The sequence below is a fragment of the Canis lupus genome, chromosome 3 (genome assembly GCF_048164855.1).
Source record: "Canis lupus baileyi chromosome 3, mCanLup2.hap1, whole genome shotgun sequence".
Classification (NCBI taxonomy): Eukaryota; Metazoa; Chordata; class Mammalia; order Carnivora; family Canidae; genus Canis; species Canis lupus.
The window spans coordinates 20,595,219-20,608,156 of record NC_132840.1 but is presented as its reverse complement, the minus strand read 5'-3'; the positions used below and the strand labels follow the sequence as shown (position 1 = coordinate 20,608,156).

The window sequence follows — 12,938 nt, the reverse complement described above, 5'->3', positions numbered from 1 at the left end:
TCCAGCCTCCTCGACGCGGGCAGGGCTGCACTCACCGGCACCGCCGGGGCCCTCGGCTCGCCTGGCTCGGAAGGCGCCCCCAGCCCGCCCCTCCCTGGAGGGTGTTCCTAACCCGGCTGGGGGCGCAGACCGCGGTGGGGCCGGGCCTTGCCCCGGAATGCCCCCGACAGAGCCCACGAGCGCCGGTCCTGCCTGCAGCACCTGCTGGCGGGCGGGGGGCAGTGGGCGAGGCCCCGGGGCAGGAGCCGAGGTGAGGGAGGCCGCGGCAGGGGCGGGGGGCACCGCCCACGAGGGCCGCCTGCCGCAGCTCCCCTCCGGGGCCCTCTCCACGGAGCCCAGCCGGCGCTCGGCACCCCGGGCACCCCGCGCACCCGGAGCACCCCGCACACCCCGCGCACCCTGAGCACCCCGGACACCCTGAGCACCCCGCGCACCCCGAGCACCCCGCGCACCCAGAGCACCCCGGACACCCCGAGCACCCCGCGCACCCCGGGCACCCCGAGCACTCCGGACACCCCGAGCACCCCGCGCACCCCGGACACCCCGTGCACCCCGAGCACCCCGGACACCCTGAGCACCCCGCGCACCCCGAGCACCCCGGACACCCCGAGCACCCCGCGCACCCCGCGCACCCCGGGCGGCCGCGCTGGGCTGCAGGGCAGGGACGGAGCAGCGCCCAGCCCGCGGGACCCAGGCCCGGGGCGGCCACGCCTCCCTTCCTGCCCGAGGCGCGTCACGTGGCGGGGCGGCGGGGCGGCTGCGGCCGCGGGGGCGGGCACCGGGCAGGCGCGGCGGGAGCGTCCGGCCGGGCCCCGCGGGGCGCCTCCGCCCCTCCCCCGCCCCCGCGCCCCCCTCCCCCCGCAGCCCGGCCCGGCCACTCACCTGGCGGCGCGGGGGGCGCTCCGGGAGCCTCCGCCGAGCCGGCCGCCGCCGCGGGGACCGAGGAGCCGGTGCGAGGCGAGAGGCCGGGGTATTTCACGGGCCGGGAGGAGGCGGGCGGGGGCGGGGCCAGAAAACCACTTTCATAAGCGTGAGTCAGCAGGGGCGCCTGGATGAATGAACTTGCACTAGACCCGGGCGGCCTTAAAGGGCCCCGCCGCGGGGGCGGGGGCGGGGGCGGGGGCCGGGGCTCGGTCAGCACACGGAGGACCCAGGGCCCCGACCCAGCCAGCCCAGCCTTCCCTCCTGGGGAGGTGGCCCTCAAGGTGAGAAAGACCCCCTGGATGCGCTTGGCGCCCCCCTGCCCCAACCTCGGTGACTCCCAATACTCGACACCCAATTCAAAGCTCTCTGGATCAGCCTGCCCAGGGTGACGGGGTAGAAGCCGGCCCTGCCACTTCCTGGGCAAGCTGCCTCAGTTTCCTCATCTGAGGAATGGGGCTAGCGAACACCCCCCCCCCCTCCTGGGGTGGGTGCGGCTCTCGCCTCCCTGGTTCACGTCTTCCTAACTCAATTATTTTTTTTCTCTGCATCACCTCGCATTTTGCTGACCCTTACTTCTTATTTCCTTGTCTCACCCCCCAGCCCCGGATGTGGGTTCTGTGTGGACAGGGAAGTGTTCCGTGTCTGCTCTATGGGAGTCTAGGATGGTGTTGAGCACATAGTAGGTGCTCAGGAAGGAAGGGAGGAAGGGGCAGAGCTGGAACACTATGTGGCGGTAGACCTTGGTGCACATCAGTTGTGATTTTCATCATTGATAGGATTGCTCACCCCGTCATCCCTTACTGTCTGGGGACTAGTGTGTAGCCTGGGGAGGCTGTGGGAGGCCTGGGAGGCACTCGCCTTGCATGCAAAATTTAAGGGGTCACCTAAAACAGTGATGAAGAAAATAGTATTTTAGTGCAATTTTTAAAAAAAATCAAAATTAGGGGTGCCTGGCTGGTTCACAGGAGGAGCATGTGGCTCTTGGGATCATGAGTTTAGGCCCCAGGTTGGATGTACAGGTTACTCAAAAATAAATAAACAAACTTAAAAAAAAATCAAAAGTGATGCCAAAAAGTGAAAGAGAAATGAAACATTAAAATTTCAGAACCAAACAGGATCTGTCACAGTGTCGTGCTGAGCCATATTGGAGCCTGATGCAAGAAGAAAAATCAGAATACTAATGCTGTCTTTATTTAAAACTTTGCTATTTTCTTCATCTTGGATTTTTGGCATTACTCTTGATTGTCAAAAAATATCACAGGAACGCAACACCGTGGGTCTCGGTTATGGGATGCTTTTGGTGCCCTGGAGAGTTTGTGCAATCTCTCTCCTAGTGTGGGGTCTGGGGCTGGGATATGCAGAATGCAGAAAGTGGGAGGGAGGATGAGGAGGTCAGGGGCCAGGTTAGACTGTAGGGCTCTTTCAGGGACAGGGTTTGGCATCCCACCAATGAAAGATACCTCTGAGGATGCAGAGTCCTGCTGGGACCCTCAGAGACAGATAGACAGGAGGTGGGGAGCAGAGTCTGAAGGAGGGAGGGAGGGAGGTGACCTGGTGTAGGGAGGGAGGCGTTAGGGTGGGTGAACCCATGGATGGGTGGGCAGCATGAAAAGCCAGGCTGAGGAGGGAGACCCTGGGCTTAGGGAGGAGATTAGGGGACACAAGCTGGGAGGGTGACTGCACCAGGCCAGGTGGGCACCTGCACCTCTCTCCTGCCTCTGCTCTCCTCCTTGGAGACTCATAGGTATGTGCTCTGTGTCCACAACCCACTCTCAGAAGGGCCCTGCACTCGGTTTAATGCTCTGCTGTCCCCATTTTAAAATCCTTATTAAGGGGCACCTGGGTGGCTCAGTGGTTGAGCCTTTGACTCAGGTCGTGATCCCAGGGTCCTGGGATCGAGTCCCACATTGGGCTCCCCTCAAGGAGCCTGCTTCTCCCTCTGCCTGTGTCTCTCCCTCTCTCTGTGTCTCTCATGAATAAATAAATAAAATCTTTAAAAATAAAACAAAACCCCTCCTTATTAATTGTTGGATGAAGTGTCCGCTTGTGTTCCGGTTGTACCGGTCTCCCACAAATCATGGGATGGGCCAGACTGGGCCACAGCCTGCCTGTGGTGTGCTGGGTGAGAGGGGTTCCGGGCTCAGCCCTATGGGCTGGGTGAGTTCCGGTCAGGCACTGGGCCCTTGCTGCCTCCTACCCAGGGGAAACTGGCATTCATCATCCTTTTCTCCTGGGGTCCTGGGAGCAGTCCCCTATGGGGGCATGTGACCCAGTGGGGAAGCCCACTGCTCTGGTTCCCAGCTCCCCAGCTGGCGTCTAGCCCCTTGGAGGCGTACTGTGTGACCTTGGCTGTGGCCTACCTCTTTGGCCCTCTGTCTATTCCAGCCGTGGCCTTGTTTCCAACATTCCCGACACTCTGAACATGCACCGCCCCCCTCCGCACGCCAGGAGCCCAGGGACAGCCTGGGGAGGGCAGCTTCCCTGTGACCTACCTCTTGTGCAGGCTGCATCTTTCCCCAGCAGCCGCTTGGCTGTGTCCACTTCCCCATCCCAGGGTTTTGGTCTGCAACTTCCCAGTGTGTTTGGATGTGTAAACTGAGGCAGAGAGAGACAACTCAGAATCAGAGACTCACACCTGGAGTGTCTCAGCCCACACTGAGGGTGAGGCTGAGGCTCGGAGTGCAGGGAGGAAAGCCCCAGAAGGAGGTGGGCTCCTGGGTCTCCCATCTCTGGGTCTGGCCTGTCCTCCCTCCAGACCTGCCCTGCCACTCCTGTTGGCCCTGGCCCCTTTTCTGGATCCTGAAAATTTGCTGATACAGAGAATCATGGGGCTGGAGATGTGGACTTTCTTCCCTGTCACCTGTTTTTCAGCCAGGAGATGGTGGGAAGTAGAATGTGTTGAGTTGCTTCCAAAAAGCTCGATTAAAACAAAGACAGATATGTCACAGGCAACAAAGGGATGGTGGCTGGGGGCCCTGGAGAAGGAAGGAACCAGGCAGGTGTTTGCAGGTTGACTTTGGGTGACTGGCTCTCTCGGACTCTCCTGGGTGCCTCGATCCTTCCATACCTGCCCTGTCCCCTTTTCCACCATGAGTTAAGGTGGCTGGTAAGCCTCCGGATGCAGAAGTGCTGAAACTAGGGTTGCAAGATGTATCAGATAAAATTACAGACACATACAGGCCCCTGAATTTCAGCTGAGAAAGAAGTTTGAGTGTAAATATGTCCCATGCAATACATAGGATATACTTATAGTAAAAGCAAAACAAAACCACACACTTTTTTTTTCATTGTTTATCTGAAATTCAGTTACCTGGGCAGCTGGTATTTGGCAAATCTAGCTGTAAGTGAAAAATACACTAGATTTTGAGGAGTTAGTGCCTAAAAAGGAAGGTAAGACGTCTGAATAATGATGTTTATATGGATTACGTGTCAAACTGAAAATATTTTGGACGTCTTGGGTTAAATAAGGTATTAAAATTAATTTCTACTGGTTTTTTTTTTATGTATTTAACGTGGCGGCTGGGAAATTTCCACATGTGGCTCTGGTTAAGCTTCCACTGGACGTGGACACCTGCTGCTCACTGCTCATGCCAATTCCCGGATCGGATCGGCAGCGGCAGTGAAAGCCCCGCCGTGTTCCAGGAATGCTCTCAGTCCCTGGGAAACGACACAGATAGGGCACCTGGAACATTGCAAGCAGCGGGGCAGGGTGCTTTGGGAGAGGTGTGTCCCTCCTGAGCCCAGTTTGGCCATCGGGGCACTGAACTTGCAAGGCGGTGACAGCTGAGGGAGGGGTCCCGCACTAAAGAGGAACTCGGATGCAGCAGCCTCCACCGGCCCCCCAGGCTCCCCTAAACTCCCTGCAGGTGCTTGGGAGCTGAGGAACCAGTGGAAGTGAGGCTATGGTGGCCTCAGGGTGCTTCCCTGGGGGTCCTGGAATTGAAAGGATCCTGTGTGCCTCCATATCAAAACAACCATTTTTCTCTCCCTACAAAAAATCCTAAGACGATTCCCAGGGGCTGCTCCTGGACCCCCTCTCTTCCTTCCTCCTTCGTGGTGGCTCCCATAGCATCGCCACTGGCTGAACACCTCCAGGCTGTAGACCAAATGGAGACGGAATGTTCTTTACACACAGCTAAGGCTCAGAGAGGCCAATCTTGAGCCTCAGCTCACACAATATGAGCTGCAGAACTGGGGCTTGAACCCAGGGCTGGGACTGCAGGGTCTGGGTGCTTCCAGGGAAAGGGCAGACAATGAACGAGCAAAGGAACAAAGTCTCATTCCTGCCTGGAGCACGGAGGCACGGCCTGGGGAACTCACTAGAACGGCCTAACTTCCCCCATGGCCACCTTCTTTCTGAGGTGCCCACACATAAAGCTTTTTGGGGACTGGAGCATTTGATCTGTGCGCTGGCCCAGTAAGGAGAGTCTGTGCGGTGCTACTCTGCAGGTGAGGAAGCCGAGGTCCTGGTAAAATGCAGCCCCAGGTCACCACACACAGTACAGTGGGACTGTGACCAGGTGCCCTGGCACAAGGAGCCCGGGCCCTTCCGGCACGTGACACCAAAGCTAATATTTGCCTTCACCACTTACAAAGGGTTGTCACCACCTTATCTCACTGACTCCCCACAACCAGGGGGTAGGCAAATATTTTCAATAACAAGTTCAGTTTGCAGATGAAGAAAGTGGGGGGACTTGCCCAAGGCCACTCTTCCCAATCAGGTGGCGGAAGGGACTCACACTCTGGTGGCAGAGCCATGCTGGCTGCCCTAGGACAGTGGTGTGAGCTTCCAGGGACTGGCCCAGTGTGGGTTCATGACCCAGGGAGTCACCACAGATACAATTCAGGTCAAAGTTGGAGGAGGCCTGGTCCCCTCTTCCCATGGAGAGAAGCGGGGAGGTCAGGAGCCACGCGGGCACAGTGTGGAGTCGGCCCCCAGGGGCGAGTCTGCAAGGGGTGCTCAGCCCCATCCTGTAGCCACATTCTCTGCTTCCTGATTCACCCCTCCTCTCCTTAGAAACTAGGGGGTAAGTTATAGCCAGAGAGTGAACGTGCCTGCCCTACGTTTGGGGTTGAGTGGGTCCAGCCCAGCAGTCAGACAAATGGGGACTCTGGCTCCATCACTCTGAGCTGTGTGGCTTTGGGTAAGTTACTTAAGCCGTCTGAGCTTGACTTGCCTCGTGTGTGGGATGCAGACGGCCCAGCAGCTTCTCATCCCTGAGGCTCATGGGAATCACCTGGTGCCAGAATCTGCAGTCCCAGAGATTCTGACCTCGCTGGGCTGGGGTGCAGCAGACCCCTGGGGAGCTTTAGCTGCAACTAGCATGTCCAGTGGGGCCAGAGGCCTCACTGCGGCCGCTGGAGGATGAGCTGAATCAACAGAGCCTGGAAACCACCTGGCCTGTGGAGGGGCCCAGCATGTTAGTGCCCCTCCCAGCCTGCGGCCTGACCTTTGGGGGCCACAGTCTTTGGGCAGTCGCATGGAAATACATCTTCAGAAAAGCCAGATCACCAGGACTGCAGGGGAGAGCTGGTGACCCCGGTGGCGGTCTCGCCAGGAGCCCCAAAGCACCACCGACTCAACCACTGGACGAACCTCACTGTCGCCTTGCTCATGTACCGTGACTCGGTTTCCCCAACTCGGTTCTATGCCACTGACTTTTGAACTCAGAGGAGGACCTGACATTTGTCCCCTTGGCATTTCGTCTCACGCATCTGCACAGCCACACCGCGAGTCATTCCAGTCCCGGGGTAACCCCCGCGTGGGGATCAGCTCTGCTAAACCGGGAGACCCCACCACAGCACCGAGAGCCCCGGCAGAGGCTGCGCGCGACCTCTGTGCCCGCTGCGGACCGCGGGGCATCGAGGGGTGGCGAAAGCCCGGACAGAAATACTCTGTAGCCTTTGGAAAGAGCGGATTGGGAGTCAGAAGCGACGTGGAAGCTCGGTATGATGGGAGCAGGAGAAGCCGGCTGGAAATTGAGGTGGTGCCCACCCGCCCCGCGGCCCCGGGGGCAGGAACCCAACTGGGTGGGCAAGCAGACGCAGCGAGGCGGGGGGCCGAGGCCAAGGAATCTCAGACGGATTTCGTTTCCGTTACGTTTGTGTCACAAACAGCGGTAATCAGCATGAGGAAAACATTTGAGACAAGCGGTTGAGCATCTGCCTTTGGCTCAGGGCATGATCTTGGGATCCAGGATCGAGTCCCACATCGGGCTCCTTGCAGGGAGCCTGCTTCTCCCTCTGCCTGTGTCTCTGCCCCTCTCTGTGTGTCTCTCATGAATAAATAAATAAAAGCTTAAAAAAAAAAAAACATTTGAGACAAAGACTTTCTGTTTTGTTCACCGCTGTACTGCGGGGCAGGCGTCTAGCACGGCCTGGGACCCAGCGCTGGCTCAGATAATATTGACCGAATGAATTAAAGAGTCTTGTTGCTTTCAGACCGTCCTGATAGACTCTTAAAAACATTTCTGAGCGCGAATAGAGCCCTCTGTATATCATATGCTTCCTACCATATGGAAGGATTGGCAGGCCTTCTGGATATTTAAATCTTAGATGGTAGCTGTGAATTGGCCAAGGCTGAAGGCGGAGCTCTGTGCACCCCGGTAGGGACCTTCCCTCCCGTAGACACGGTTCCACGGCTGGCAGAGGGCTGAGTGAACAGGGCCTGTGGACTCAGAGACTCTGGGTGGCGCGTCAGCTCTGGAGCTTACAAGCTATGGGTCTTTGGGTCGGTTACTTGGCTTCTCTGAGCCCCAGTCTTTTTAACCATAGAATACCTGTCCCCTCAGGGAGCCCATTTGCCTGGCATGCTGTGGGGCCTCAAGGGGTGGTGGACACCCCTCACCTCTGTGTACCCCTGTTCAGCCACTCTCATTCTGGGCAGTCATGCACGTGGCTCTGGCCTGCTCCTTTTCCAGCCACCCAGCCCGTGTCCCTGTCCCCCACAAACTTCCCTGAGGGCGGGGGTTCTGAAAATGTGGTCCCCAGACCAGCAGCAGCAGCCCCTGGGAACTTATTAGAAATGCAGAAGCCCGGGCCACACTAGATTGGGGAACCTGCAACCTGCATTTTTATCATGCTTCCAGGGGGATTCCCTTGGGTTTTTGAACTCGTGAAGGAAAGGACGAGAATTCCAGCAAAGGCTCTCTCTATGCCCGCAGACGGAGCAAGGCAAAGCATGACAGCCATCTGCCGGGACTACTCTTGGTGAACCCAGGCTTGGGCCCCGGGGTCCTGCCCCTGTCTCTCTACTAGCTCGGAATCCATCAGTAACCTGTGGTCCGGGGTTGAGGCTTTAGCGTGCACCTCATTCCTCAGGACACCAGGGGCCCCCTGCTTGTCCCCACCTCTGAGGGTCCTGCCGAATCTGTGAGCCCCAGCTCCTCGGCACCCTGACAGGTGTGCTTGCAGTGTGGGGGATCCCTGTAGACTCCAGGCTGGCAGGGACGCCTAACCAGCCCCTCTGCCAAACTTCCAGGCCCTTCTAGCGGGTGCATGGCTCATCCTAGCCCCAGGGTATGGTCCTGGAGCCAGGGTTCAGAAGCGGGTCGGGGCTGCTGAGCTGCTTTCTCTCTGGCATCTGTGGCTGTTGCCCCTTGGCCCTGGGAGCAGGGGCACCACTGTCTTTGTTTCTTTTGGCCCACACGCTGCTAAAAAAAAAGCCATGTTTGCCCCTGTTATCAGGTTTTACAAACCCTGGGGGCCTTGCCTTCTCGGGCAGGTGGGGTCAGGGCCTCAGGGATTTAACTTAGTGTCAGGTGACCAGATCTTCCCTGGGGACAGGACAGGATGAGAGAACAGCCCAAAAGCATTTTGCACGATTCTTCCCGGAACCCTGCTTGTGCACAGAAGCACAGAAGTCCTAAGAAGGGGACTTTGGGGCGCCAGGGCCCTGTCCTTTCCCTTCCGAGGTCCCACGTGGCTGCAAAACCTCTGAGAAGCTCACAAATTGCAAACAAGAGCCTGTACTCCCCTGCTGAACCACCTCCAGGGGCTCTCCACCGCCCTGGGGCCCACCCAGGTCTCAGACAGAGGCAGGCCCCTCTAGCTGACCTAGAAAGGCCTCCTCGCCCGGTCCCTGCCCCCCTTCCAGGCCCCCTACTCTGCTCGCCAGGCCCTGCATTGCTTTCCTCTGGTTCTGGGCAAAACTCTGTAGCTGTCCCCATTCCTGCTGCTCAGACTAAGGTGGGGGTACTGGAGCTTGCATTTCCCGGGCCCCCGAGCACTGGGCTCATACCTAGTGCTTTATGAACACGAGCTCTGTTCATCGACAGAGCCCACCTCGTGCGTGAACCAGACCAGACAACAGCCATCAAACGCTTCCATGCCCCAGTGTCTGGAGTGGGAAACAAGGGCTTTGGAGGGAATTCAGGGGCAGTGGGTGTTGCGGCACTCCATCTGGAGAAGTGGCACTTGGCCACTCAGAGAATCGGGGCAGGGAGGTGAGGGAGTGCAGGGCAAGGGTGCTCCCAGGAGAAGCCCCCGGAGTGGGAGCTGGGCTGCTGTATTTGAGGGGTTGAAGGTAGGGAGGGGGTGGGGAGCCCCCAGAGGCCCTGGGCAGAGTGGGGGCCTGTCCAGTGAGACCCGAAGGTGCCTCAGACCAAGGTACTGGCATGTGGGTGGAGGATGGATGGGGTGTTGACCCACTGCGGAGCCGGCACGGGCGGGCCTTGGTGACAGATCCGCGCTAGAAAATAAGCAGTGGTGTCCTGCTCAGCGTGGAAGCACCCACCCCTCAGGAAGCAGGGCCCTTATCTGCACGCAGGCCAGTCCCTAAGCTGTGAGTGCAAGGCTTCCCAGCCCCCTCCCCAGCAAGGCTGACTCAGGCTGCCAATGTGGTGTGCAGCGCCCCACGGCGGTGAGCAAGGGCAGAGCGGCGCCAAGAGTATTTTCCTGGTGGTGGGCCATTTGCTGGGCTGAGAAGCCTGAGAAGGAGAGAGGTTGGGAGCGGGTGGTTAGGCACCGTCATTCCATGTGAGGTGGACCTCTGTGGACCTCCCCAGCTGGCCACAGAAGGCTGGGGTGTGGGAGCTAAGGGGTCTTGGCTGGGGTGCAAGTGTGGGTGCTGTTGGCAAAGAGAAGACGTCAAAAGTCTGGGGATCAGAGGAGGTCATGGAAGAGAGAGGGGAGGCCAGGATGGAGCCATCCCCTGTTCCCATAAGCCTGTTGAGATGCTTGCACCCCGACTACCCCATGAGGAGGCTGTCCTGCTCTGAGGTGGAGCCCAGGGGTGCTCAGAGGACGCATCTTCACGGGACCGGTGACGTCCCCCTTTGGTTGCGGCTCTGGAGCCCCCTCAGACCTCAGGCAGATGCCATGAGGATCTGACAACGCAGCGTAGAGGCCTGCCTGCCTTGGGGCCAAGGTGACGGTGATGGGGACAGCGGGGGATGGCGGGGACAGAGGGACGGGGATGGGGACAGAAGTGGGGTGGGCTCACGGGTGGAGAGTGGAAGGCCGAGACCACTGTGAGGATGATGAAAGCATCACGCAGCCCACCGTAGCCGGACCCTGGGGCCAGGGCTCGGCGGGAACCCTCATTAGGCACATTCACAGACGAGCGGACGGAGGGGTGGTGAGGGGCCGAGCCCGGCAGCCTGTGACCCCAGCGCCTGGTTCCTCCCCGAGCTCAACACACAGCCCTCTTGGTGAGTGATTGGGGTCTGAGGAGTTTAGACCTATGTAGTCTCCTTTGATACCACCCCGAGACCAAGCAGAACCACAGCTGGCTTCGGGCTGGTGGTCCTCGTCACCACCACGTCCATCACCATCACCATCACCATTGCCGCCACCGCCACCATCATGCTCACCACCCACAGACCAGCAGCCTGGGCAGGGTGACGGCAGGATCGGTCCTCACCCGCACATGGGATGGGTTGGTCCAACAGTGGGATGTGGGCACTGGCACCAGTACCGGGGGGTGGGGGGATGTGGCTGGGACGGAAGCACCTCTCCGAGTGAGTAGACGGGAGCCCCACCTTGCTGACAGGGCAGTGTCCAGCAGGACCCGACAGGCCCCAGGCCCCTTGGACTGACTTCTCCCCAGCATGCCGGGCAGCCCGCCACCTGACCCCCCTGCTGCCTGCCCTCTGCAGCACTGGGGGGCTGCCAACCGGCACAGTCAGGTCTGGGCAGGGCCCCGGAGGCTCTGCGTGCTTGGTGCCTGGTTGGAGGTGGAGGAGCGGCCTGGCTGTTTGGGGGTGAGGAGATTTGCCGAGATATCTACCGCACGAGCAGAGACCCCCAGCCAGCCTCACCTCGGGACCATTCCTGCACCCGAGGCGATGCTGCTTGAATGGTGGAAATTCAAGGCAGGGAGGCTAAAAAGCCATCAGGCTGGGCCTGGCTCTACTCCCCTCATGAGTCTGTGCAAGGATGGGCCTGCCCACCTCTGGCCGCCAGGGCCTGCAGACCTGAGTCCGGGCCGCCATGGCCTTCTTCCTTCTCTGGAACCCCTGACCTCCACCCTCCATTTCATCAGGGGGGCAGCTGCTGTGTCACCAGCCAGGAGGCAGCTGCTCTTGTGCCCTCCTCGCTCTGAGATCTCTATGGTCCACCAAGCACCTAGACGTTTCCTTCACCCACATGGTGAGGCCCAGAATCCTGGGGCACGAGGATGTCTGTGCTCAGAGGGTGCTGTCCCACGAGCCCAGCGCCCCATCTCCCTGGTGAAGAAACTCAGAAATCTGCTCAAGTGTTGTTTCTCCCTCCAAATGTTTGTGACCTCCGGGGAGGGAGCTCAAAGCTCTCCCACCCATCAGTGACTCAATCCATAGGAATTTATTGCTTGGCACTGTGCTGAGAAGTGGACATATAATGAGGGAGAAAGGCACAGATCTTTTCTTCAAAGAGCTGATGACTCAGTGGGGAGGTAAGGGCATAGGTATGTTATCACAAATGGACTTATCTGGGGGTGTCAGGAAAAGCTGTCTTGAGACAGACAACTGGGCCGGGCACAGAGGGGTAAGGATTGACCAGGGAGAAAAGCCTTGCAGATGAGGGCAGCAGCAGGTGCAAAGGCCCTGAGGCTGGAAGGAGACTTTTGAGAAACTGAATGTGCCTGGGTAAGGGCAGCAGTCGCTCACAGGAGTCAGAGCCACAGGAGCCAGATCGTGTAGGCCTGGTGACCACGGAAGGAGTTTGGTCTTTCCACCCTGAGAGCAAAGGGAAGATCCCAGAAGAGGGTGACGGAATCAGGCCTGCAGTATGAAAAGGTGGTTGGGAAGATGAGGGTAAGCATGTGTCAGGGGCTGTGGCAGCTGTCCCAGGACCGCAGCAAGGTCATGGCCACTTCCTGTTCCTAGGAAGAAGCTCCATTCAGGACCAGCCAGATTCCAGGATGCTGTGTGTGTGTGTGTGTGTGTGTGTGTGTGTGTGTGTGTGATCGTGGCAGAGTGGGAGTGTGTTGTGTGTATACACATGGGAGTGTGTGTATGTATGGTGCGTGTGTGTTGTGGGGATGCGGGTGGCTGACAGGCAGGTCAAAGTGCCAGCGGGTGAGGCGTGCAGTGGGAAGAAAGGTCATAGGGCCTGTGGGTGTGGTCTCTCCTCCTCCCCAAGGTCCAGAGCAATGGGACACAAAGTCCTATTATGCCCTCGCCCTTCACATCCCTCATCTGTCCCTTACCCCGGACCCCCTGCAGCTCTGTGCACCTGCATTATCATTATTTTATAGAACGAGGTGTAAATTATAACCTACACATTTGCAGCGCACACCGAGGTTTGCACATGTGCTGCCTCCGTGACCACCGGCCAGGTCAACGCAGGAAACATGCCCAGTGCCCCCCAAAGCCTCCCCAGGGCCCCTCCCTCTGTCAGCCTCCTTTCAGACTTCTGTCCTCATGCATTAGGCTTGCCTGCTCTTCATCTTGACATCCATGGAATCCCACAGAATGTCCTCCCTTGTGTCTGGATCTTGTGCCCCACTTCCTGGCCCTGGGATTCACTCGCATGGATGTGTGGGCCGGTGGTTCCTTCTTTTCTATTACTGAGCACAGTTCCACCGTCTGTGT

The 12,938-nt window shown here is 58.8% G+C and overlaps 1 protein-coding gene across 3 annotated transcripts in view; it reads right to left on the bottom strand.

Moving 5' to 3' along the window:
* Nucleotides 1-12,938, bottom strand: part of OSGIN1 (oxidative stress induced growth inhibitor 1) — a 33,841-nt gene that overhangs the window by 10,295 nt on the left and 10,608 nt on the right. Inside the window, exons 1-2 of one of the 3 annotated variants that reach the window (XM_072819449.1) lie at nucleotides 3,417-3,519; nucleotides 883-1,048 (exon numbers count right to left, since the gene is read on the bottom strand). The exons of 1 other annotated variant lie outside the window; for it this stretch is intronic. In XM_072819449.1, coding sequence (XP_072675550.1) covers nucleotides 883-1,048; nucleotides 3,417-3,473 — 223 coding nt within the window. In that variant the 5' untranslated portion in view covers nucleotides 3,474-3,519. Of the gene's footprint in view, nucleotides 1-882; nucleotides 1,049-3,416; nucleotides 3,520-12,938 lie in introns of those variants that run through there. One more of the 3 variants, XM_072819448.1, reaches the window with a different exon arrangement.